Source organism: Limtongia smithiae (assembly GCF_038497785.1).
Source record: "Limtongia smithiae strain NRRL Y-17922 unplaced genomic scaffold V1518scaffold_5, whole genome shotgun sequence".
In the NCBI taxonomy this organism is placed as follows: domain Eukaryota; kingdom Fungi; phylum Ascomycota; class Lipomycetes; order Lipomycetales; family Lipomycetaceae; genus Limtongia; species Limtongia smithiae.
In genome coordinates, this window is record NW_027117626.1 from 317,680 (window position 1) to 341,042 (window position 23,363).

The 23,363-nt window shown below is 51.4% G+C and overlaps 12 protein-coding genes across 12 annotated transcripts; 7 read left to right on the forward strand and 5 right to left on the reverse strand.

Annotated features, from left to right (window-relative positions):
- Positions 1-52: 52 nt before the first annotated feature.
- V1518DRAFT_415874 (uncharacterized protein) lies at positions 53-2,529 on the forward strand. Its single transcript, XM_066903909.1, has 3 exons — positions 53-351; positions 407-1,551; positions 1,785-2,529. The coding sequence occupies exons 1-3, from the start codon at positions 89-91 to the stop codon at positions 2,321-2,323; spliced, it is 1,947 nt and encodes a 648-aa protein (XP_066759785.1). The 5' UTR covers positions 53-88; the 3' UTR covers positions 2,324-2,529.
- V1518DRAFT_415879 (uncharacterized protein) lies at positions 2,530-5,029 on the forward strand. The gene has a single exon (XM_066903910.1). It carries the CDS (start codon positions 2,729-2,731, stop codon positions 4,667-4,669), a length of 1,941 nt encoding a protein of 646 aa, XP_066759786.1. The 5' UTR covers positions 2,530-2,728; the 3' UTR covers positions 4,670-5,029.
- An 18-nt stretch (positions 5,030-5,047) lies between these two features.
- Positions 5,048-7,602, forward strand: V1518DRAFT_415880 (uncharacterized protein). The gene has a single exon (XM_066903911.1). It carries the CDS (start codon positions 5,519-5,521, stop codon positions 7,514-7,516), a length of 1,998 nt encoding a protein of 665 aa, XP_066759787.1. The 5' UTR covers positions 5,048-5,518; the 3' UTR covers positions 7,517-7,602.
- An 886-nt stretch (positions 7,603-8,488) lies between these two features.
- On the forward strand, positions 8,489-11,096 carry V1518DRAFT_415882 (Glucanosyltransferase-domain-containing protein). The gene is made up of 3 exons (XM_066903912.1): positions 8,489-8,830; positions 8,947-9,072; positions 9,456-11,096. The coding sequence occupies exons 1-3, from the start codon at positions 8,699-8,701 to the stop codon at positions 10,695-10,697; spliced, it is 1,500 nt and encodes a 499-aa protein (XP_066759788.1). The 5' UTR covers positions 8,489-8,698; the 3' UTR covers positions 10,698-11,096.
- On the reverse strand, positions 10,995-11,791 carry V1518DRAFT_415884 (ubiquitin-conjugating enzyme/RWD-like protein). The gene is made up of 3 exons (XM_066903913.1): positions 11,657-11,791; positions 11,459-11,575; positions 10,995-11,395 (listed from the first exon to the last, which is right to left on the reverse strand). Exons 1-3 carry the CDS (start codon positions 11,690-11,692, stop codon positions 11,087-11,089), a joined length of 462 nt encoding a protein of 153 aa, XP_066759789.1. The 5' UTR covers positions 11,693-11,791; the 3' UTR covers positions 10,995-11,086.
- Positions 11,792-11,888: 97 nt separating this feature from the next.
- On the reverse strand, positions 11,889-12,752 carry V1518DRAFT_415888 (uncharacterized protein). The gene is made up of 2 exons (XM_066903914.1): positions 12,257-12,752; positions 11,889-12,198 (listed from the first exon to the last, which is right to left on the reverse strand). The coding sequence occupies exons 1-2, from the start codon at positions 12,547-12,549 to the stop codon at positions 11,970-11,972; spliced, it is 522 nt and encodes a 173-aa protein (XP_066759790.1). The 5' UTR covers positions 12,550-12,752; the 3' UTR covers positions 11,889-11,969.
- A 1,811-nt stretch (positions 12,753-14,563) lies between these two features.
- Positions 14,564-15,801, reverse strand: V1518DRAFT_415893 (CRAL-TRIO domain-containing protein). Its single transcript, XM_066903915.1, has one exon. The coding sequence runs from the start codon at positions 15,710-15,712 to the stop codon at positions 14,804-14,806; it is 909 nt and encodes a 302-aa protein (XP_066759791.1). The 5' UTR covers positions 15,713-15,801; the 3' UTR covers positions 14,564-14,803.
- A 193-nt stretch (positions 15,802-15,994) lies between these two features.
- On the forward strand, positions 15,995-17,988 carry V1518DRAFT_415894 (ATP-NAD kinase-like domain-containing protein). Its single transcript, XM_066903916.1, has one exon. It carries the CDS (start codon positions 16,288-16,290, stop codon positions 17,578-17,580), a length of 1,293 nt encoding a protein of 430 aa, XP_066759792.1. The 5' UTR covers positions 15,995-16,287; the 3' UTR covers positions 17,581-17,988.
- Positions 17,909-19,149, forward strand: V1518DRAFT_253391 (uncharacterized protein). The gene has a single exon (XM_066901005.1). The coding sequence runs from the start codon at positions 18,238-18,240 to the stop codon at positions 19,066-19,068; it is 831 nt and encodes a 276-aa protein (XP_066759793.1). The 5' UTR covers positions 17,909-18,237; the 3' UTR covers positions 19,069-19,149.
- On the reverse strand, positions 19,109-20,931 carry V1518DRAFT_415898 (uncharacterized protein). The gene is made up of 2 exons (XM_066903917.1): positions 20,846-20,931; positions 19,109-20,782 (listed from the first exon to the last, which is right to left on the reverse strand). The coding sequence occupies exon 2, from the start codon at positions 20,632-20,634 to the stop codon at positions 19,231-19,233; it is 1,404 nt and encodes a 467-aa protein (XP_066759794.1). The 5' UTR covers positions 20,635-20,782; positions 20,846-20,931; the 3' UTR covers positions 19,109-19,230.
- V1518DRAFT_415899 (tetrapyrrole biosynthesis, uroporphyrinogen III synthase) lies at positions 20,698-21,680 on the forward strand. The gene has a single exon (XM_066903918.1). The coding sequence runs from the start codon at positions 20,734-20,736 to the stop codon at positions 21,610-21,612; it is 879 nt and encodes a 292-aa protein (XP_066759795.1). The 5' UTR covers positions 20,698-20,733; the 3' UTR covers positions 21,613-21,680.
- On the reverse strand, positions 21,577-23,362 carry V1518DRAFT_415902 (carbamoyl-phosphate synthase-like protein arginine-specific small chain). The gene is made up of 3 exons (XM_066903919.1): positions 23,276-23,362; positions 22,817-23,215; positions 21,577-22,764 (listed from the first exon to the last, which is right to left on the reverse strand). Exons 2-3 carry the CDS (start codon positions 23,088-23,090, stop codon positions 21,722-21,724), a joined length of 1,317 nt encoding a protein of 438 aa, XP_066759796.1. The 5' UTR covers positions 23,091-23,215; positions 23,276-23,362; the 3' UTR covers positions 21,577-21,721.
- Position 23,363: the final 1 nt, after the last annotated feature.

The window sequence follows — 23,363 nt, forward strand, 5'->3', positions numbered from 1 at the left end:
CCCGCGCTCAGGGGTAGAGCTCTCTGAGTTCTGACGCGAACCCTGCCCGCCAGACCATAATACAGCTATAACTGTTAGCGATCCCAGCATGAAGTCCAAACGATCAGCTGCAACGTCACCGAAGCCCGGCCAATCACGCATGGAAAAGGATGTGCTTGGCGACACCATAGTTCTGGACACGTCGCAGTCCGATACAGCAAGTCAATCGGCGCTTTCGCTGGTGGACACAGACTCCAAAGCTGGATCAAGCAACCTCTCGGGAGTTGCACTGCCGCTGATCAAGCAGCGAGTCTTGGGCCAATTGAATGGAAGGCTACAGGTTCCGCTTGTTGGATTGGACGATGCATACGAGTATGAATGTTCAGCTGTTGACGAGCGTGTGGGCGCTTGTACTAACTGCCGGCAGCAAAATATATCGCGTCATGGAGCAGACAATTGTTGCGCCATTTCAATGGCAGCAGGTTTTCTCTGATGACGACCAAGATATGACCTTTCGCGGAGGAGGCTCGGCGCTACTTATTGGACCACGAGGTTCAGGAAAGTCGCTTCTAATCGACAGTGCGCTGAATGATCTCCATCAAAAGTACCACAAGCAGTTCATCACCGTTAGACTATCAGGACTAGTGCAGACAGACGATAGATTGGCTTTACAAGAGATTGCGAAGCAGATAGAGAGCGGCCGACGGGCTATCGAAGACGACGAACGCGAAAACATCAGCCTGGACAGCATAGATGGGAGCAAGGTCTATGTGAAAGACAAATACAGAAGACAGAACTCGGCTGCCGTGCTCGAGCGACTACTGTTTACTCTCTCAGGAAATGCGAATATCTCTGATGTTGCTGGTAAACAGAGTGAAACTCAAGCCGAGGTGACGAAGAATGACAACGACGAGCAGCGCGCGACTGTTTCAGTTCTTATTGTTCTCGATGAGTTTGATCAATTCGCCACAATGCAGAGCAGGCAAACTTTACTGTATAACTTACTCGACATTGCTCAATCGCCGCAAAACTTTTTGGGCACCTCTCCGGCGACTCCGAATATTTGCATCATCGGCATCAGTAGTCGTATGACCGTTCCGGAGATGCTAGAGAAGCGAGTACGAAGCCGCTTGAGCCATCGTGTTATCGTTCTTCCTCATCCAAAAGATATCGCCGAGTTTTGGAGAATTTGTAGCTCAAGCTTGAAAGTGGTTGCTACGAAAAGGCATCAGAAAATGCGCTTCAGTATGGGATCGGTACGGCGGGAGTTGATATCCAAGCGCGGCAAGAAGCAAATTGTGAATTCGTCGGTACTGTCGGATCAACAAGTCACATCCCGAGCTATCACGATGTGGAATGCCGCGATTGACGATTTGTACGAATCTTGCGACATTGTCAAGAGACTTGTGGCGCGTGTCTTCGTGACGAGCAAAGATCCGCGAATAGTTCATATCCAGTTTTTGTCCGCGATCAGGAATGCGGGCCAGGTGAAGCCGTACATAGACACTAGCGCGATCGCGCGACACAACTTGGCAGCTTTTGATAACGATGGCATTTTGGAGCGGATTAAAGGTCAGTTGTATTCGTTTTTTGTTTGTGTCATAACACGGCCTGTCCGCGATTTGCCATGCAACAGCCGCGACTATTTTCAGATGCATACTATCCTGGTCGTCTCTTTGATGATCAATCAAGAATAGTGGCTCAACGACATGTGGAGGCAGTACGCGTTGTGCAAGCCGTCTGTACATGAAGGGTTCGGTGTTAGTGCAACTTGCTAGTGCGAAGCTGACTATGGATGTGCATAGGATTGTCCGAACTGGGTTTAATGCTGCTTGTGTGCGCTGCAAGAGGAGAGATTAAGTTTAGCACAGAGACTACCGGGAGGAGTTCTGGTGCCAGCACATTAGCCGCGTCGAATCAACTCAAGCGAGCAAAGCCTACAGGAGTGGACGGCGACGACATGGAGGAGCGCGAAACCCATGAGGAGTCGCCGCGCAAGCTGATTGCGGCGAAGACGTCAATACCAGCAGCCGTTAATTTTACGATGGTGTATGACGAGTACCTGGAGCTGGCGGGGAAGACACGGCTTTCAGAGGCGGCTGCGGGTGCTGTTGTCGCGATGCCGTTCCGGGTATGGTCGCGGGAGCAGGCGTTAGAGGCATGGGAGGAGCTAGATCGCGGCGGGCTGATGGTCCCGGTGGCGGACGGCGGCGGGGGAGCAGTAGGGAGCGGACAGGGGGAGATGCGGGTGCCGGAAGTGACGCTGCGCGAGCTGGGTGAGGCCCTGAAGTGGACGCGAAGCGCAACGAGCGACGTGGTGAGGCAGTGGTGCACAGCGCTATGAAACACGTGCGGAACTCTAGGCGGCACTAGAGGTGGGCTAGGCCCGAAGTGGCGATAGCTCTCAGAGATTGCAAGGAGAGCCGCATTCTGGTGGCGAGCGGCGGCTCTCGCGTGGCTGCCACGTGAGCGCTGCACACGCTTCTGTGCGCCGCAAATGACCGCGTGGCCGCACGGGGCGCCGTCGCGTGGACTGAGCTAGATGGGTGCTCCTGCCGCCCGCGCGGGCACACCCCTGCCATGGGCCTCTTGTCGTACCTCGCCTCCGCTCCGCGATCATTGTGGCTAGCCCCACTGCACCACTCAAGGCATCGGCTTCCGCTCAGCTTCCTTTACATCCCGACGCGCCCGTCTACCCGCTCTCCTCTCCTCGTCCCGCGTTCGGCGTTCAACATACATCCACTCCACCATGCCCCAGGGCGACTCTGGTATCACCAGCGACTCATTTGGCGACAATGACGACGAGCTCTACGGGCGTAACAGGCGTGCCGAGTCTGGCGTTAACGAGCTCATTGAGTTTCTAAACAATACAGCCCCGCCCGGCATGGCGAACCTGCAGCAGCCATCGCGGCCGTCGACAAACGTCTCAGCAAAAGCGACGGTCATGCCAAAGCACCGGCCCCTCATGGTCAACATGCCGCCGTCGGCTCGTCCATCGACTTCTCGATCCTCAGCGTCTCGGCGTCCATCTCAGCGGACTGTGCTGCGAACAGAGCGAGAGTTCAAGCAGACAGCTAGCGGACGACCACAGTACGACGACCTGACGGCAATCTTTGCCACTCTACTCGCCTCACTGCCGCTTGACAAGCACTTGGTTGGACTTTTCAGTACTGAATATGACTTTTCGTTCACATCCGAAGAAGCCATCGCAAATCTCATGAATCTTAAAGTAAAGCAATCTATCAGTTCAAATGACTCGTCCGGACACGCCGTGTCGTCAATGGCCATTACTACCTACCACGTCGACCGTAGGAACTGCCACATTTACATGCAAGCTTTCTTTGACGCAGCATTCATACGCTCTGCAACCACGCCAGAACTGGAAAAGTTCACAATCGGCAAGCTATGGCAACCGACGCCAAAGGGAATTGCTATTCTTGACATATTCTCTCAGCGCAATGGTCTTAAAACGCGTCACGTTTCGAGTCTCGTGGGCTCAGTCATGAATAGCATGAAGCTCGTCAAGCTTGAGCGCGACCATAAATCAGATCAGATTGCGCAGTCCGACAAGCTTATTGACCTTGTGTTTCAACGATTTGCTGGTCGTCGTCCCAACCACGGATCTGCGGTGCAGACCGGTCTACAATCAACGTCGTCAACGGCGGCACTTCCGCCTCCGAGCCGAGCCGGGCGAAGTATTGATGTACCGCAGCAGTCAATATTTTCAACGTCGTCACCACGAACCGTCGTGGTGTCCTCATCACATGGTGTGATCCAGTCTGGTTCTCCGCGAAGTCCTTCGCCGCCTCCGAGTCGTCATTCGTCCCCGGAGTCAGAACTGATGACTGCCGGTGATTGCTACTCCGAGTCAGCAAGCGGAGTGCGTGTGTACGATAGCAAGCGGATTCATTTGCGGGAGTATCGATATTGCTTTTCTGGTCTGGCAGCGAAGAATTGGGTCATGGACTGCACAACGGTTCTCAACATGAGCGAGGCTGAGTCGATCTTGGCCGCGTTTCTACGTCAGGAACTGATAATGCACATCGAAAGGAATCACGACCAGACGAAGTTCCTGATTGACAAGCACACATATTACACATTCACGTCAGCCGGCAAAGCTCTAGCGGGCTGGTCTCGTCCATTGACTACATCTTCAATAGCCCGAAATCCGTCGCCGCCACAGTCATCGAATATTTCTGTGTCGGCTGATAACGGCGAGCGTCTTCGCCAGCTTCTCGCAGACCCAGCTCTCCGGCTACTATTTCGCGAGCACTTGGCCGATAGCTTGTGCGAGGAGAATCTCGTGTTTTATATTGAGAGCGATAAATTATTGTCGCAATACCAGGATCTTGAGCAGCAGGGATTCAATTCGTTGAATCAGGTCAATCTTTGCATTTCCGAGGCGTGGATGGCCTATCACACATTTCTCGTACCCGGCTCAGCCTCGGAAGTAAACATCGATTCCGCATTGCGAGCACGAGTTTGCGAAGGCATGTCGAATGTCCAAGAAGTAACCGCGTCGTCGAAGAACAGCGAGGAATACTTGTCGCCGCTGGATACTGCTGTACAGACTTTAAAGCAAATTATGAGCCTGCTAAACGAGGTGCGCCATCAAGTATTCATGCTCATGGCGTCGGATTCTGTGCCAAAATTTTTGAAAACGAACAAGGACTTAGATATCGGAAGTTAACCAGTTTCGTTTTCCGCAGTTGGGCGATGACATAGAGAAAGATATCTCATTGTGAATAATATTATGGCTACTTGGAATGATCCGTAAACTAGTGGTCGAAAGTACATCCTTGCTTGGAGAGGGCCGTGTATATTCTGTCATCTTGAAAGTGTCACGCATTTCCGAGGCAGCTAATCTAATCAGCTGAAGCAAGGAGCGCATAAGAGTACATAGGTAGTTAATTCCAATCTTATAACAGACATTGCACAGTTACAGTCGGCACAGAGAGCACTCGTATCAAAGAGCTGAGCAAATAATCCGGCGTTGAATCGCCTAAAGTCCGAGTACAAGCGGTAGCTAACTTGTTTAATTGAATAGCGGCAGTACTTAATAATGTCTCAGCTTTGCAAATGCAAATCGCATCTTATTACCGGCCTTTTGGACCGAGAGACGAGCAGTTGCAATAGGCGAGCCTGCAATAACTGAGATTCGGCACTAATATTTTTGCATTTCCGTAAAGCGATCTTTCTAAGGAGTGGCTGCCGAAGCTCGGTATATGATCACCTAACCCAATGGACTTCGCGTTATCCACTTGTCTCGGGCCAATGCGTCCAGCAGCTTGTCACAGACTCTCATTAACTTGCTAACGAAGCCGCGATTGGTCAGTCTGGTACCTACTTTAGTCGTCAGATAGGCACACTCGTTGCAGAAGCCACGAACTGGAGAGGAAGTAGCTAGCAAGAGTTTCTCAGACAGCGTTGACTGGATTATGCGACAGATGATACGCAACGAAAGTCCAAAGAGAGCCACAAACCGCGTGTCTCGAACGACGTACACCATATAGCTCACTTTGCTTTCGTTATATGTCTAATGGTCAAGCAGGATATGCAAGAGGCGAAGTCGCGCGATCCGGCACAGAGCATGCTGATTGAGGTCTTTCTGCAGGTCCTTTCATACTTTAATATCTTCGAGATCGCACAGCTTCAGCTAGTGAGTAAGCTATGGCGAGATTGCATCTCACGCTCATCCATACTGTGGAGAGTACTTGATCTTACAGTCACCGGTCACCATCCTGTGTCTTACCAGTTTGTCGAGCGCGTCGTTGAACGGGCAGGTGACAGCTTGTCGCATGTGTACTTGCGAAATGTGGCACAGCACGATATCGAGAAATATTTACAGCTTTTCCTGAGGTTTAACGCGGAAGAGGAAGGTTTGAAGCCGTCTGGGGAACTCAAATCTCGCAGAGATAACCAGATGGCCATGTCAAGGAAGTACTACGGTCATAGACTCCGTGTATTGTTTTTGGAGCGAGTTACGGGACTATGTGCTATGACGGATCGTTTCAGCCCGGTGACGTGGTCGATATTAGGAGGTCTACAAGAAATCCAGTTAACTCTGCAAGAGATTAACGATTTCATGAAGTTATTCACGTCGGGACGGTTTCCAGAGATGAAACGATTATACTTCTATTCGGAGAAGAAGACCGAGCTACTATTACAAAGGAGACCGTATATTTTGGATTTTTTACTTCATCCATCGGATTCCAAGTTCTGCCAATACCCGCTTGTCGAACTGCTCAGTCTCGGCGGAAAGTCGGCGATGGATCCAATCGGCCGCAGTTGGTATTCTGAATTCGGCTATCGCAGCATGCAGCGTCTGATTTGGATATTTCCAGGACTATCGACTTTTAAGATGCTGAACATCAAGCTTTATGAGAATCCGATTACGCACGAGGAGCAATTAGACGAACCGAACAGATACAGACTTGATCTTCGCTCATGTAAGGGGCTTATACATGTTGACTTCACTGATAGCACGACGAACTCATTTCCCGCCTTGCCGACAACGATCGAGACACTATTGCTTCATCGATCTAGTCAAACGCCGCGGACGACAAGGCTGATAGACAACACGCTGGTATACGCAGATCTGGCATCGGGCGAGTTGGACGCGGTCGTGGTTGACGAATACAAGAATTTACGGGAAGTTGATCTTGGATCGACGTCCATCACGGGAGCTCAGTTGCTAGATTTCTTAAGCCGCTGTGATCCTACAAAACTGCATACTTTATCGATCGACGAGTGTCATATCATCAAGTATATGAGCGCACGGCAATATGCGGAAAACGATTTGTCGTGCATGCAACACCTCGAAAGATCAGAATACGTGCGGTCGCACTTCGTGGAGGGTGCTCGAGCGCGGCAATTGTTCATTACACTTCTAGTTGACCTGGCCCCCAATCTCGTTCGGCTACGGACCGGGTTGAATTACAATGTCGATGGCGTCACAATCAAGGAGCTGTCGTTTTTAAGATATCTCGAGAATGTTGACATCTCGGGAACACAAGTTACAATTGACTCATTCATTGATATGCTTGCCGGATCGGGTATTGGGTTTTCCAGCGTGCACAGCAAAAGAGAGGCGCTTGCCCGCAAGGCACGGTTTGCAAGAGAACAGCAGGCAGCGATGACGGGCTCATCAGCAAAGCCAAATATCGCGGTTCCGTGGGCAGCTCTAGGCCGCTTGAGTAATCTGCATACGGTTGCAGTAAACAATTGCGAAAATATACGAGAAGAAGACGTGAAGTTATTAAACGTTGCATTTAATTTATCTGTGCGATGGAACGGACACAGATTTACGTCAATGGCATTAGGTAAAGAAGACGGGTCATATTTATTGCATATGTTCTTTGAGCAGTACCTAAAGTGCATGCTTCGGGACGAGTATTTTGAACTGCGTGGGAGCGAGGATTTGTATGAGGACGAATGGGTCAAGTTTATAGAGTCCGGATACGCTATTCCACGCGATTTGGCAGAGATATATATTTCGGGGCGTTATTTCAGCACAGGGTTACACGAGAGCTGGTGAAGTATTTTTAGTCAGGTTTTTGACTGTTTTATTTGGCCGCATAGCCTTTTGTCCTATCAATATATGTATTGACAAATTCCTGCAAATTCCGAGAGTAGCTATAAACTAGGGGGGTCGCCAGTACAGGGGCTACTATTTGTGAGAGTAGTGACGACATAATCAGACACCCCTTACTGCTTAGACGCGTCCTCCGCTGAACTAGCGAGCTGCAAGTAGAAATGATCATATGAACGCCTGCTCGCTCGGAGCACCTCCTAATCCGCGCATCACAAGACGCGCGTTCAGACCCTTTATGACATGATCATATGCAGGAAGAGAAGATGGCAATTGCCGATGCAGTCATGAATCAAGCGGCATAGAGGGCTACGGAACACGGCAGACAGAGAAGCGCGTGTTGACTGTTGGACACGCGCTATTGATCTCCAACCACGGAGGCGCGTAACGTGGATTTGCCACTTACACAGGGGAGGCTGTCGCAGGGCAGGTTCAAGGAGGCGTTCATACATTGTGTTCGGGGTTTGGCGTCACGACGCTGGCAGGCTGCAGGGACCGACGCCGTCAAAATTCAAATTCGAACATTCCACGCGTACGCGTTTTGGGCCAGGCGCGCGGCGCGGGGCAGCCACGTATGACGCGTCGCCGGTCGGCTGGGACGGTGGTTGCGACGCCAGTTCTTGGGACTGGGCGCCGCCGGACACCGGCGCGTTTGGAGGTGCCGCGAGGACTGGCAGAACCGACGCGCGTGTGAACGCGTGTCAGGCAGCGCATTCAGACGCAGCCTGCGCGTCACCCCAGCGCCGCGCTAGGCCGTGTTCGGGCGTCTGCAAATTCCACAGGGCAGCAATTTGTGATTCAGCGGGTTCAAGCACCGCGTGCATGTTCCACGTCCGGCGTGCCTGGCGGGTGGCGCTGTTCGATCTAGCTAAGGGGTTGTGACCTGTGACTCTGACACCCTAGCCCTGTTGCTATGTTTGGCCCCTCTCAACGGCTCGGCGCCGGTTCGCACTCAAAATTCCCTGGTTTTTGTCAGGTCAACAAGTCCCGTTCCTGCCGACTCTCTCCTCGGCCGCGTCGTTTACCTCTCTTCTTTTCTCCTCTCCGTCCTCTTTTTCTCCTCCCTCCCTCCCTCCCTCTCCTTCCCCACCGCCCTGTGGCCTTGACTTTTCGTTCTTTTCATTCGATATGAGATTCTCCCTCTCCACGGCCTCCGCCGTTGCGGCCCTCGCAGGTTCTCTCTTCGCGCCCGCCGTCAACGCCATTAGCACCAAGGAAATCAGCGGCCGATACTTCGTTGACTCCGACACCGGCGAACCTGTAAGTGGACTTCGTTCCTGGCCTCTTTGGCGCGCGGGCTACGGCGCATACGCTCGTCAGTCTTGGTCGCTGCTCGCATCGGAACTCGCGTTGCTGATCATATCTCCCGCATACAGTTCTTCCTTAAGGGTGTCGACTACCAGCCCGGCGGCTCCTCCACCTTCGAGGAGGGCACGGATCCCCTTGCTGAGACCGAGGCTTGCGCTCGCGACATCTATCTCTTCGAGCAGCTGGGTGTTAACGTAAGTGCCCTCGATTGTTTGCCATCACTTTGTTTCTTGGCATATGCAGTTTCTTGTGTCTTTTTTCGTACTATTTTTGCGTTTTGTTTTAAGTATTGTGTCTTCGACCTGCTGTCTTTACTTTATTTGATACTGCTATTGTTGCGGTTATCGTTTTGGTAGGCACATTGACGACCGGCCCAAATGGTGTTTTTATTTACCGCGTGCGCGGCTGGCCCGAAACTCCACGCGTCGCGATCCGCGTCTTATTTTGGCCTGTTCAAGGTTTAGGGTTCAAACCTTATTTTATCTGCGAACTATTTTTGTATTTCGTTTTGATGATTGCACTGTTTCTCATTGTTGCATATGTTTTTGATAAGATGATGCTAACATGAGATGTTTAGACCATTCGTGTTTACTCTGTTGATCCCTCGTTGGATCACGATGTTTGCATGACTCTTCTTGCTGAGGCTGGTATCTACCTTGTTCTCGATGTTAACACCCCCGTTTACGGCCAATACTTGAACCGTGATGAGCCTTGGACTACCTACACCAAGTCGTACCTGACCCATGTTTTCTCCGTTATGGAAGCTTTCTCTGGATACAACAACACTCTTGGTTTCTTCGCTGGTAACGAGATCGTCAATAATGTTACTTCTGCCTACGCCTCGCCCAACTACATCAAGGCTGTTGTTCGTGACATGAAGCAATACGCTGCCAACCATCTCAACCGTGCTGTTCCTATTGGTTATTCCGCTGCCGACGATACCAGATATCGCACGTCCCTTGCCGCTTACCTCGAGAGCGGCCCTGAAGAGGATGCTGTCGATTTCTACGGTATTAACAGTTATTCGTGGTGCGGTACTCAGACCATTGAGTCATCTGGCTATGATGTCCTCATCGACGACTACTCCAATTTCTCACTCCCTATTTTCTTCTCCGAGTTCGGCTGCAACGAGGTTACCCCCCGTACTTTCCAGGAAGTCACTGCTCTCTTCTCCGATGAGATGACTATTATCTTCTCTGGCGGACTTGCCTACGAGTTCACCCAGGAGACGTCCGACTACGGTCTTGTCACTATTTACTCCGGCAACGGCACTGCTCTCGAGCTTACTGACTACGATACCTTGCAGACTCGGTACGCGGCTGTAGTCAATAACAGCTATGCTACCAGCACCGCTCCTGCTCGCCCGACTACATACAACACTACCTACGACAATATCAGCAGCAACACCACTCTCCCTAACACTTTGGCTGCAGATGTTATTGCTGATGGTCTCAACTCGTCCTATGTGCGTGGTGCCTTCGTTGAGACTACGATCACTACTACCAACTACACTATCATGGACAGTGACTATACTGTCTTGACTGACACCGAGATTGAAATCGTTGACGAACTTGTTATTTCGGATGAGTCTGCTACTGAGCAAACCGACAATGTCACCTCTACCGCTACGTCGTCGTCCAGTAGCGCTTCTTCCACTTCCTCTTCGTCTGGCTCCAGCTCTAGCTCCAGCTCCACTACCAGCTCCAGCTCCAGCTCCACTACTTCCAGCACCAGCGCTGCTAACGCTCTTTCTGTCTTCAAGGATGCCACGGTTTGTATTGCCGTTGTCGTTGCTCTGTTGACTGCCATCATTGTATAAACGCATCATTCTGTAGGAAGTATGGTAGAAGATGAATGTGGTTGCTTGTTCGTGTGTTGGCTTTGTTACATTTTGCGCTGATACATTGCGTCAGTTTGTTCCCTTGGGAGAATCAGGTTTGCTTTTTTGTCTTTAAAATGGATTTGGACCTTTACTGTCAGGATATCTTTATATTTTTTTTCTCTGACGCTCTCTCGTGTATACCGGCTTTCAGCATTGTTTTTTGTGTGCGAATCGACAAATGAAGCAAGTAGAGTACGATCAAATAGAGGAACGAATTTTCGAAGGCGAGTAAGATGGGGTTTTGCTATTAATGTATTATTTGTTTGTCATTCGTTTATAAATTTGACGACTACACAAATTGTGTTGTGATGGCGTCCCTCGCATACCTATTTGGCGTATGATTTCGTCCAATCCTTTGCGATCTTCTTGTACTTCGATGGATCTGTCCTGAACATCTCTGCAGCATCGCCCTCAAGAGCTTCCGCCTCGTCGGGATCGGCAAGCAGGCCGTAGGCTATGTCGATGATGGTCGTGATTTTGCATGCTGGTTTCCACTGGTCAGTTTTGAGAAGCGGTATGCAGATGCTACCGTCAGGCAGAACATTGGGGTGAAAGATCTTTGTGGTGAATACGAGTATGGGCGGATTGAACGGGTATCCTTGTGGGAGCTTGAGGTCGAGCTTGAAAGTGCCACCCTGGTTGATAGTTAGCCAAGGTGGGGGCTCTCGGGCGGATGTATGGCAGTGATAAGAACTCACCTCGTATGGTGTATCTTTGGGGCCAAAGAGGACAATTTCCCAATTGAATATGTCTTCATCGGATCGCGGAGCTGCAGTGTAATGCGGTGACGGATGCGCTGTGATATCGGTGAATTCCTGCGGGAGTAGCTGCAAGTCAGCGGGACAGGTTTGGCGATCGTCGTAGTCTGTCGTAGGACAGAGAACAATAGCGCGTACCCTGCCTATCCGTCGCATTGCCTGTTGTGAAACCATTTTGCCGGTGTGCTGGTGTGTTTAGGTGGACTTCGCTGAGGAGAGGCGTAATACGGGATATGGTAATGTGAGGTCGTTGTGGTTGCGATTTGGTGAAGCATGGGCTGTACGGAAGGTCGAGTAGGAAGCTCGGGCTACATACGTCATCACGTCCCCAAGGGCAACCATACTCTTGCTCTTCTCTAACTCGGCACGCTTTGAGCATAAGTTGTGCATTCATCAAGTAGCTATATTTACAAAGCCGGCTCATCTAGTGTATCATACAAACAAATTCCTCTCATTCTCGTTGTACCATAGCAAGCAAGCCCATGCCGCCCAGTAGTGCATACTTTGCCCACGGGTTCTCGCTCAGCAAAATCGTCACATAGCCAATCCATGGCACGTACCCCTTCACGGCACCGATAACCTCTTGCTCACGGTTGAGATAATATTGCTTGTATGCGTAGAGATCGACGTCGTCTAGGGCGTTGTTGTCACCCTTGGTGAGGAGGAGTTGCTGTGACGAACTGGGCAGTGTGCGTGTTAGTAAAGTGCGGAGATCAGAAACCGTGAACTGGTACATACGAGACATGGTTGCGCATCACACGGTGAACGATCGGGATATTTCGGCCCTTGACGTTGTAAACTACGATATCTCCAACCTTGACATGCGAGTCTCTGTTCCACAAGAAGAGAATGTCCCCGCGCTGAAACGCTGGCTCCATGGACCCAGACAACACAACCACGATCGGTGACGGCGAATCCGTTACAATACTCAGCCCTTTCCAGAACATGTACGCCGTCGTGAGAACGAGGGAGAAGTTCAGCGCATTTAACAGCGTTTGCCGGATCCGACTACCTGACAGTGGGGAAAGCATTTTCGGCTTGAAATGGACAGAGAACAGGGCGGGTACACGATCTTGCTTCTGCCGTCGTCTGGGACAGGAGGCCGCTCCGAAGAAGATTCGGTTGGTGAACCGAGAAACTAGGACTATGCGCAAGATTGCTGATGTTCGAATTGAACGGGCCGTTGCAGTCGAAAGCTCTCACAACAGTGCAATTCAGGGGGTTGATGAGAATATCTTCATTGTGGGCATCTTAGCTATCACTTCCGCTTTCCATACATCTTGCGCCCTACTCGTCGTTGGAGGATTTAACTGTGATATGACTTGGCGACAGAGTCAATTGTATAAATGCAGCTGCTCCGCTGACATATCCTTCGCTGACGATACTGCTGAACGTACGAGCTAGTGTTGATACCATATCAACTGCCAGCACCGAACCCAACGGAATGCGATGAAACACATCAACTCTCCGGCACAGACACCAGGCGCAAGATAGATTTTCACGGGTGACGAATAAGAAACATTAGAGACCCGGCTACGGAGAATGAAGTAGGCTGACGTAACTGAAGCGTACTTTTCGCAGAAGCAAATCAGCGGATTCGGCTGGCGAGCCAAAGTTTCGCTGTCTTGTATGTTGCGGCAACGGTAAGTAATATCGCCGTATAATTATGAACTACTTATTGATTGTCGGGACAAGTACTTAGCAGGATTCAATTAACAAAGAGCTGATATATCCGTCCTATGATTCGCGCATTGCCATGGTCATATTGCTGATAACACCAAATGGGACATCTAATATTGTGTCCTATATTCGATAAATTGTGTTCAGGAGACAGTGGTGAGATCGCTCGTATGAGTGCGGGTGAATGAGTACCTGTGTCTGCTTCAAGTCTTGCTACTCGCTAATTAATTGTCTCATAAGAAGCGTTCGGTAGCGGCATAATGGAGCAAGATGGAGACGCCTACTGCATTATGGCATTTAACTATGTACCGGGCGCCAAGATATATTTTTGGACTTTCTTGCGGAGCTTATTGGTCAGATCTCTGTGTTCATTATCCATACTTTTCGAATACTCTAGAAAGATGGCATGTCTCAAATTTCCTGGAAGCGATGGTATTCATTTAGACGTTAGGAAGCGCGAGTTGGTTCACAAGACTCTTAGTCGATGGAACTGACGCGGATCTTGCATTTGTCGATTGCTTTGACACAGTTGACAGACTGAGAGTGCTGAGCATTGTAATCATGACTTGTGAGCGTACGAGTTTCTTGACCAGAATCTTCGTCAAAGTACGTACCTGACATAAACTATTATGATTTTGGTCAATAAATACTTGACTTGGTATATTCTATATAACGTCACTCTAGCCATGAAGTGCACAGTTATCCCGCACTTGCGCTCGACGCAACGAGGGAGCTTTCCGCCGGACTATACGGGGTTTCTCCAAAAGGTACGTCAGGCCACCAGACTTTCAGAAGGTGTGGTTCAGAGGCGCGCACATCAATATTGGAGGCAAACACACAAGTGAAATCATACTGAGATCGAATCTGTTCTATGGAGGAATGCTAGCGAAGAAGCCTTCAACACGCTGTCCGGCAGATCATGGATACTGATAGTTTCAAATGCCGAGAAGTATTTGAAATTAGACCGAGATTACTTGATTGACTAAGTCAAATCAAAGAGACAGCTCTTGTTTTTGCATAATCTTAGTGGCCTTGTCGACAGGTTTGCTCTGCCCAGTAACTGGAGCATATATTTCAAGGCTCTATTTCTATCACGAAACTTGGTCCTGCAAAGGTTCAAATGCTTACCACTTATAAACCGGCGTGTGAAGAAGAATTACATGTTCTTGGCGGCCAGGTTAGAGTGATGCGTGAAATAGTCCACCCACAACGGACTGCAGTTCAGCAGAAATGAGAATTTAGACCGTCAAATGTCCGGTAGAGAAAGTTCTCAGATTTTAAAGTTGAATTTTGGATCGATAAAGAGTGATATAAATTTCCGCATGTATGAGAAAACTACAAGAATCAGATGGAGTTATGAGATAACACGATTTGAAGTTTGTCATTCAGTTTACTTGATATATCTTTGCTTTCAGTTAGCTGAAGTATATAATGGCCAATATCAGTTATAGTCAATAAATAGCTATTAAATTTCGCAGAGCAATTGCTTTCATTAGTCTGGCTTGAAGCCGGAGATCAAATCTCGAGTCGTCACGAAGATTACACCGTGAAATTAGGACAGAGACAAAGCTTAGCGCCATCAGCGATGAAAATGTGTGTATATGTCTACTCTGCAGTCTTCTCCTCCGTGACTGTCTCGGGCTCAGTAGCCACTGGTTTAGGCTCGGCCGAGGCGAGGGCCACAACAACGTCCGCGATTGCGGGCCGCGAGATGGAAGGAGACAGATCCTGATCCTTAAGCGGCTTACCATTGCCACCATATACCTTGGGGATCTCCATGCCGACATATTCTGCGAGATATGAACCGTAGCTGAGCACAGTGAACTTCGCAATGGTCTCCTTCTTGACCATGAGCTTCATTGCGCTGAACATCCAGCCCATGATGAGGGGGACGTTGACAAAGTACTTCTTGCCCAACATCTCGGGGTAGTGTGCCTGAAACGTCGCGACGGCAACCTTCGACGCAGCGCGGGCGGCAGGGTCCATGCGCAAGAAGCTGATGTTGGAGTAGTCGTGCACCTGGTCGATCTGGGTGCGCGTAGATTCGAAATCAAGGAGCTGGAGCCCACGCTCCATCAGCCCGACACGCCAGCGCAGGAAGAGGTCGACGTCGCCGAACACAACCTGAGGCGTGGCCGCGGCCTGACCGTACAAGTTCCAGGTAATGATGTCTCCGGTAGGCGAGTCCTTCTTCGCAGTGGTGATGTATCCCAGTCCGTCGAAGCGCGCGTCATGCTCCTCGTCGAACGCGGCGGCAAGGGGCTTGAACTCCTTGCGCCATTTGAGCGTCTTTAACAGCTGTTCGCGAGAGGCAGGCACGTCGTACGCGTTCGCAACAAGGAACTTGAGCAGCAGCACGTCGACAGTCACGGAGGGCACTGACAGGTTGTGGCCGTAAAGCTCGGTGTAGTCGACGTCCGTCAGGAGCTTTGGCAGTACTGATTTGAAGTCAGCGAGCGCGGAGACGTGGTCTTCGGTCAGCGCGGCGAGGTAGGCGGGCTTTTCTTCACTCATTTTGCGATATATAGGGGGTGATTGTGAAGTAAGGGCAGAGTTGCGCACGCGGGAAGTGAGATGGAGAACAAAGAACTGACCTTCCGAGGGCTGGGACTGCGAACACAAAGACCGGGGGCAGGGCTTTGTGTAACTAGCAAGTCGCGGTTTGGGGCGTAACAGCACAGGTGTTTGGCAGTTGTGCAACCACTAGTACTACAACGGTTAGCTCAGCCACGAGATGATCTGATAACGCGATTATAATTAGCTTATCAGATCGAGGCCTTGTCTCGCAGCCATGCCCTTTCTTTTCCTCTTCAACACCCGTTATAAGTCCGAAATTGGCTTCGAATCATGCATTCGCACTTATTTCACGAGTATAATCTTACGGACCGTGCGATATAGCTGCTGTTTGCTGCTGCTCGTGCAGAGTCATGGCCTCGCGTATAATTTACGCGCCGCAGATCTAGCGGTCGTCAGCACTCGTGACATGGCAACATCACGATCGCGGCGACACAAGTCACCAGCATAAGGGAGATATTTGAAGTCAACGTTCAGTCGCAGTAGTGGTCATTTGCCTTACGCATTCTCACGACATGGCGAGGTTCACTGTCTCCAACGAAGCGCTTACCGACGCCGTCAGCAGGGCGACGATACCATTGAGCACTGTCCTCGCTATCACTTCGACCACGGTATACGCGTGTACCTCTAGGGGCGAGAACGACATCACCGCGCTCACCAGATATCAAGTCACCGACTCCGAGAGTCTATTGAATGATCTTCCCAAGTATGCACTGCGTGAGCTACCACCGCACTTATCGCCCGCTTCGGCACGTGTCACCGTCATCAATTCCGTGACCGCAGGCCGGCACACTGGCGAGCGCGTGTATGATGAACTAGTAGGGCCATTGCTTACCGCGCTTGGTGTCACTCATGAGTACATCGCGACCACAAGTGCGTCAGACATTTCTACTTTCGCAACGTCTCTCGGCGTCGACAGCAGCAACGACCAACGACCGCACACTGTGATTCTACTCTCCGGCGACACCTCGATTCACGAGCTTGTTAACTCTCTGCACTGTCCCAATGCGCCGAGGACGTTGACTGTTGCACCCATTCCGACTGGCTCTGGCAACGCGCTCATGACGTCTCTCAGCATTGCAACGCCCTTTGCTGCGCTGTTCGTGCTTCTCCACGGCACTGCGACCCTGTTAAATCCGTTCTATGCGTCATTCCCAAAAGGAAGTCTTGAAGTTATTCCGCCGACAGAGGTGGAACCAGAAGGAAAGACTATCAAGCTCGTTACTCCGGATGCTGATGGCGGAGATGGACAGAGTAAGATATATGCGCTTGTGGTCGCATCTTGGGCCATACATGCGGCATTAGTCGGCGACAGCGATTCGCCTGAGTACCGGAAACTAGGTAACGAGCGGTTCAAAGTAGCCGCACGCGAGAATCTTGCGCGGAACGCGTCCTGGCACGGCATGATCCGATATACCACGGCAACATCCTCAACTGTGACGGCAGTCGAAGGCCCGCACTCGTATGTTCTGCTCACTAGCATCTCGAGCCTCGAGCCCGGTTTCAAAATTGCGCCCACCGCAACTCCGTTGTCGGGCAAAGTTGAATTTATCCACATGCGCGCGCTCAAGGGCGACGACATCATGCGATTGCTCATGCTGGCATACCAAGACGGCGCACATGTGCGTGAACCAGAGGTTCTCTACACTGAGGTTGAGAGTCTGAGCGTTGAGGTGCACGAGCGTGAGTTGCGAATGCGCAGGTGGTGCGTGGATGGGCGGATTTTCATTGTGCCTGAGGACGCTACCGTGTCGGTGCACAGAGGCGTGGCGAACGTGCGAGGTTGGGAGGTATTCATTTTGGTGTAGAGGTCGAGAGGCGTTATACATACACTTAGAGCGTTTTCTGAAGTTTGGGATACACAACGGTTACTCCTGGTACATCGAACTTCAGATATGGTATACTAGACGTGGACGTGTGTCTAGCAAATGTGGTCATCCACATAGAGAATCTATAGAAACGACCGCGTTGGCTCGGCACAATAAGTAATCCTATGGTGATGTCTTGGAATAGCGATGCGCTGCACCACCGCGAAATCCTTATATATCAATCTCCATCACATCACCCACAACTGCCCCATTGGAAATAGCGCATCGACAGATCTCAGGATGCCGTTGAGAGTCCTTGCCGCGATGGTGGCGAAGCTCTAGGGCGGAGAACGGTGGCTGGGGCGATGTGACGCCAAGCCAACAACCAGCCACCCCGAAAGTTTAAGAACGCATTCCTCTTTCGCTTTTCATCTCCTTTTCTCCTTCCTCACCACCTCAAGTCCCGCATATCCAGACTTCATATATTCGTCCGAACTACCTCGCAATGTTTTAAATAACTAGGCATACGGCAATACGGCATTACGTTTGGCATTTACAAATCGGCAATTTCGGCAATCATGGCATCATCTATTAAGGCTGCTCTCACATTCTGTACGAACTGCGACAATCCGAGTCGCAAAAGGAAAAGAGAAATAAATGTCAACTAGTAATCTTGCCTTGAGAAACAGAACAAGAACAATGCGCGCGAAGACAGACGACGACGGCCAACAAAGCGGTAATGCGCTGTTCGCGGCGCTTTTCCGCGACAACTATGGGCCGACACGCGACAGCAGCTACGATGCGGGCGGTCGTGTAAACTATGCAAATACAGACATTTGTCGTGTGCGAAACACAGACATCGTCATGCTTGACGCAGCGTATGACGACTGCAATTTTTACGACGAGGTCGACGAAGGCGACGAGGATGAGGAAGACGACGAAGAGTACGACGACTTTGGACTCGGCGCAGACGGCACTGTTCTAATTGACGACAATGCCAAATTCTGGCGTACGAGTGACTTTATGTACTCCTCTGTTTCATGGTCTACGCCATCGTCGGACAACGACGAATCGGACGACGATGACGATGATAATTTTGACGTGGACCGCATTCCTGTGGACGCTTGCCCGCCAACGTCTATGACGCGTCGTGCTCACCTTGAAGGCGATGAAATCATGGACATTGATATGCCGAGTAGTACTGTCTCGACACCTCCGTCTGCGCCGCATGCCCTTTTTTTTCTGAAACAAGAGTCGATTTTCATGGACGGTGTTCAGACAATACGCCGCCCGCCGCCTGAATGTCCTTTCTCATCCACGGCGCGCGAGCTAGGAGAGCAAGAGCGACGACGTCACCAGTACCTACAGATGCAGATGCAGATGGCAACGGCGAGTGGTGCGGGAAAGAGAAAGCGGCGTGGCAGTACGGCGTTAGAAGTTGCTGAGCAGCTGCGCGTGCAGCGAGTCAGAACAACTTGGTGGGAGTGAGGCTTGTATTTCTTCGCGAGCTTTGCTGTGCAATTTTTTGCTTGAAGGGTGGTATATTTAAAGTTCTCAAAGTACACGGCGGATGATATTGCTACAACAAAATTTTTGATCTTTTTATGCAACACAAATGTCATTAGTGACGTAATGAGCAGCCAAAATTTTTTACTCGGCCTTGGATGTAGCTGCTTTAGCAGTCGTATCAGTCCAGCCGCCAGGCAATACGGGCATAAACCCTTGATCATGCACAATACTTCCTGTCAGCACCTCCTTCCGCTTCGTCCACTCGGTCTGCGAACCAGTCCACTCTAGCACTGCACTCGGGGCGGGTGGCGGATCGGTGACTTTTGTAACCAAATATGCTGCCGACGCCTCAGCGATGCCATACATGAGCACGCCGACGTAGGGCACTTTCAGCGCATAATAAAACCCAAAGCCAAACCCGAACAGCACGCCCTCACGTGCACGAAACCACGCGTCACGCTGCTCCGGCGCAAACGGGATGCGGGAAAAGTACGGCGTCAACAGCTCACGACAGAGTGAGCGCGCTCCCCAATATGAGGCGAGGAAAACCGCGAGTGAGCGTTTGGAAAGGTATAGCGCGCCGAATGCAAACACAAACAGAGCCGGCAAGAGGCCGACGGCACGACGGAACGAAAAGAAGGAGATCAGCGGGAGGATTATTGTGCCAATGTACGGGACTTGCGAAAGCATGTACGCCGCTGAGGAAATGATCGCCCGGCGCAAGTACCGACTTAGATATCGTGCCGCGTTACTTGCTCGCGGAGCGCCACTGCTTATGTTGCCGCTGTGACTGCTAGTCGTCGTTTCGCTGCTCTTGCTACTCGCTGCGCGCGCAAGATATCGTGCCGAGTCGGGTGAATATAAACTCAATGGCGCATAAAACCGCGACGGCGCAGTATCATTTTCGCGGGTGTATTGCTTCACGAAATCAGGATGCATGCGGAAGTACACGCTGTCGATGAACCTCAGTGATTCCATAAACATGTCGTCCATCTCCGGCCGCATGTATCGCATCAAACCAATGAGTAATCCACTTAAATTGAGAATCTGGCTCTGTATAAAGTCCACAGTTGCGATAACATCCTCCGCACGACTCGTTGTCGTTGATGGCACTTCGTCCACACCAGCCGTCCGGACTGCCTCCGCGCCGCCAGTGAACATGCCGGCAATCGCAGCCACCAACATTACTGCCCCTTTAACCAACCATAGTGGCACATAAATTGCAAACTGAATGGCCAGTGATAACCCTACCGCATACAAAGCCTGGCGATAGTACTTTTCGCGAAACAGATCCGGGTTCTGCAGTGCGCGGTATGCGCCAAGAAACGTGAGCTGAAACCCGCGCACAATGGAGAGGATGGAAAACCCCGCTGGCGGCGCACGAATGAACCCCGGAGTCTGAGACGGCATGGTTCCTGACTGGGGAGAAGCGGGGACCGCGCAAAGATGGTGTATGATTCGTGAAAGACTGGGATCTTCGAGGTCGCACGAGGGTAGTTCAGCAACGGCAAACGTCATCGCGCGCGCCGCACGATGGCGCCGCATCTGGCGCGGCGCACTCTTTCAAATATCATATCCTGTTGCTCGAGGGTGGTTGGTCTTCATGCAGTTAACAGCACATCGCCCTTCCGCCCCTCATGCGCCATGGCAAAGCGAACGCTCCTGTTTCTGAAAAATGCAGCACCAGATGCGGCTAGAGATGTATACGCATTAGCCTTAGCGGCGGCTACTTCCGAAGCAACATCGTCGTTCCTACCTGTGCTCACACATGCATTCGTCGATACCCACGGTTTTGCGACGACAACACTTACCGCGCTCGCTGCATCTCCGCCAGACGCTCTCATCATCACATCACAGCGTGCTCTTGATGCTGTTATTGCAGCATTTGACGTACTTTCGGATTCTGCCGTGCCTGCAGTTATCCGCACAATTCCGCTATACACTGTCGGGCCCGCGACCGCTGCTCGTGTCGCTGCTGCGGGGTTCACAACTATCCGTGGCGGCGCTGACGCTGGGAATGGAAAGACACTGGCATCACTGATAGTGAACGATTATATCCACGATCGTGTTGTCGTGAACGAAGGCAAGGAGGACTACGACAACGACGCCGCTGCGGTTCACGCACCAAGTCGAAAAGTTGTCTTCTTCACCGGCGAAACTCGACGCGACGTGCTTCCGGACACATTACGCGCAAATGGCATTACATGCGAAGAGCACGTCGTGTACGCTACTACAGGGGTACCCAATACTGGCGCGCAATTGTCCTCTCTTGTAACCGTGCTGTCATCCGACAACGAAGCGCATGAACTTTGGGTTGTCTTCTTCTCTCCTACGGGGTCTGCCGATATTGCGGACACTATTGCGAGCGGTGCAGGGAATGATAGAGTTATCATTCTGACAGCTACGATTGGTCCTACAACAGAAGAGTTTTTGCTCCGTCATGGCGTCACGCCGAATGCCGTCGCGCCAAAACCTGATCCACAGAGTCTCATCACCAGCATACTCAGCGCCGCCTCAATTTGAGAGTACACTAGTCAAAATACATCTATTGCATTGTTTTACTTTTATACGTAAAGCACGAATATAACAGGAAACAGACTAAACCACAGAAACACAAAAACTCCAGAATTCTCTAGGCTGCACCAGCAGCGGAGGCGGTGGCGGTAGCAGCCTCAGCACCTAGTGACACCGATAGCGTCGGCTTCGCACCACCGGCCTGTCCAGCACCCTCCGCCTTGTACTCTCGGATGTTCTCCAGAAACTTGTCAAACAAAAACGCCGAGTCCATGGGACCGCCCTTGGCCTCCGGGTGGAACTGGGTGCTGAAGATTGGGCGATCGACGTGGTACATACCTTCGTTGGACCGGTCGTTCAGGTTGATGAAGTACTCCTTGAACTCGGCTGGGAGCGTGTCCGCGTCGACGGCGTAGCCGTGGTTCTGGGACGTGATGTGGCACCGCCCGGTCGTCAGGTCAAGAGTAGGGATATTGTGCGCGCGGTTGCCGTACTTGAGCTTGACGGTCTGCGCTCCAACAGCGAGCGCGAGCAGCTGATGACCAAGGCAGATACCGAAGATGGGCACGTTCGACTTGGCCATCGTCTGCTGCAGGTTGAAGATGGTCTCGGAGCAGTGGGTTGGGTCACCCGGACCGTTAGAGATAAAGATGCCGTCAACGCTGTTGGCGATGTCCTGGATGGGGAAGTTGTGCGGCACGACCAGGGCGGTCGCGCCACGGCTCACAAGACATCGGATGATGTTGGACTTGACGCCGCAGTCGACGACGACAATCTGTATATCCTGGCCGGGGTTGACAGTGTACGGCATCTTCGTCGCGACCTCAGCCACAAGATGCTTCTTTCCGGGATCGGTGAAAGTCTGGCTGCCGTTGTCGTGGCCCGCGACAGCAATCTTCGCCAGACTGGAGCCCTGGTCACGCAAGTACGATACAATCGCACGTGTGTCCACGCCGGTAATGGCAGGCACGCCCTGGCGCGTGCACCATTCACTGATAGATTCAACCGCGGTCCAGTGCGAGTACTCGGAGGCGTAGTCGGAGACGACAATGCCCGCGCACTGAATGCGGGGGGACTCGAGGTACCGGTGGATGCCGTACTCGTCGAGCATATTTGAGTCGGGCACGCCGTAGTTGCCAATAAGCGGCTGCGTGAACACAACTACTCTAGGTCAATAATGACCAAGAAAACTCATGTGTAAGGGGCAACATACGAATCTGACCGGTGTAAGAGGGATCAGTCATAGACTCGGGGTAGCCGACAAGCGAGGTCGTGAACACCGCCTCGCCGGAGACGCCGTGCTCGGCACCGAATGAGAACCCGCTATACGATGGCCCGTCCTTGACAATGAGCTTCGCCTTTGGCAGCACGTTACTGTATAAGCGTTGCTGCGAGCTCGCAGTGGCGGTGGCCAGTAGCCGCGACGACGAGGTTGCGGACTTCAGTGCCCGCGTGAGAAGCTCGGTAGTTGATAAGCGGAAAAACATTTCGACCGGGTATTATATTGACGCGTTTTTCCAAATGTGGTCTGTCGGAAGTGTCAAGTCAGTTGGAGCCCGCAGGGAAAGTGCAGGTGGTGCTGGAGATATGGAAAAGTACCTGCAAGATAGTCCTTACAAGGAACGAGTCAGTAAACAGAATACTTTCGGCCAAAACGCGCGCGGATACACACCTGAGCAGTCGACAGGGAGAAAAAGTGCATATATGAGGAGTAGGAGGGCCGTAAACTGGAGCTCGAAGTCGTGTGCCTGAAAAATATT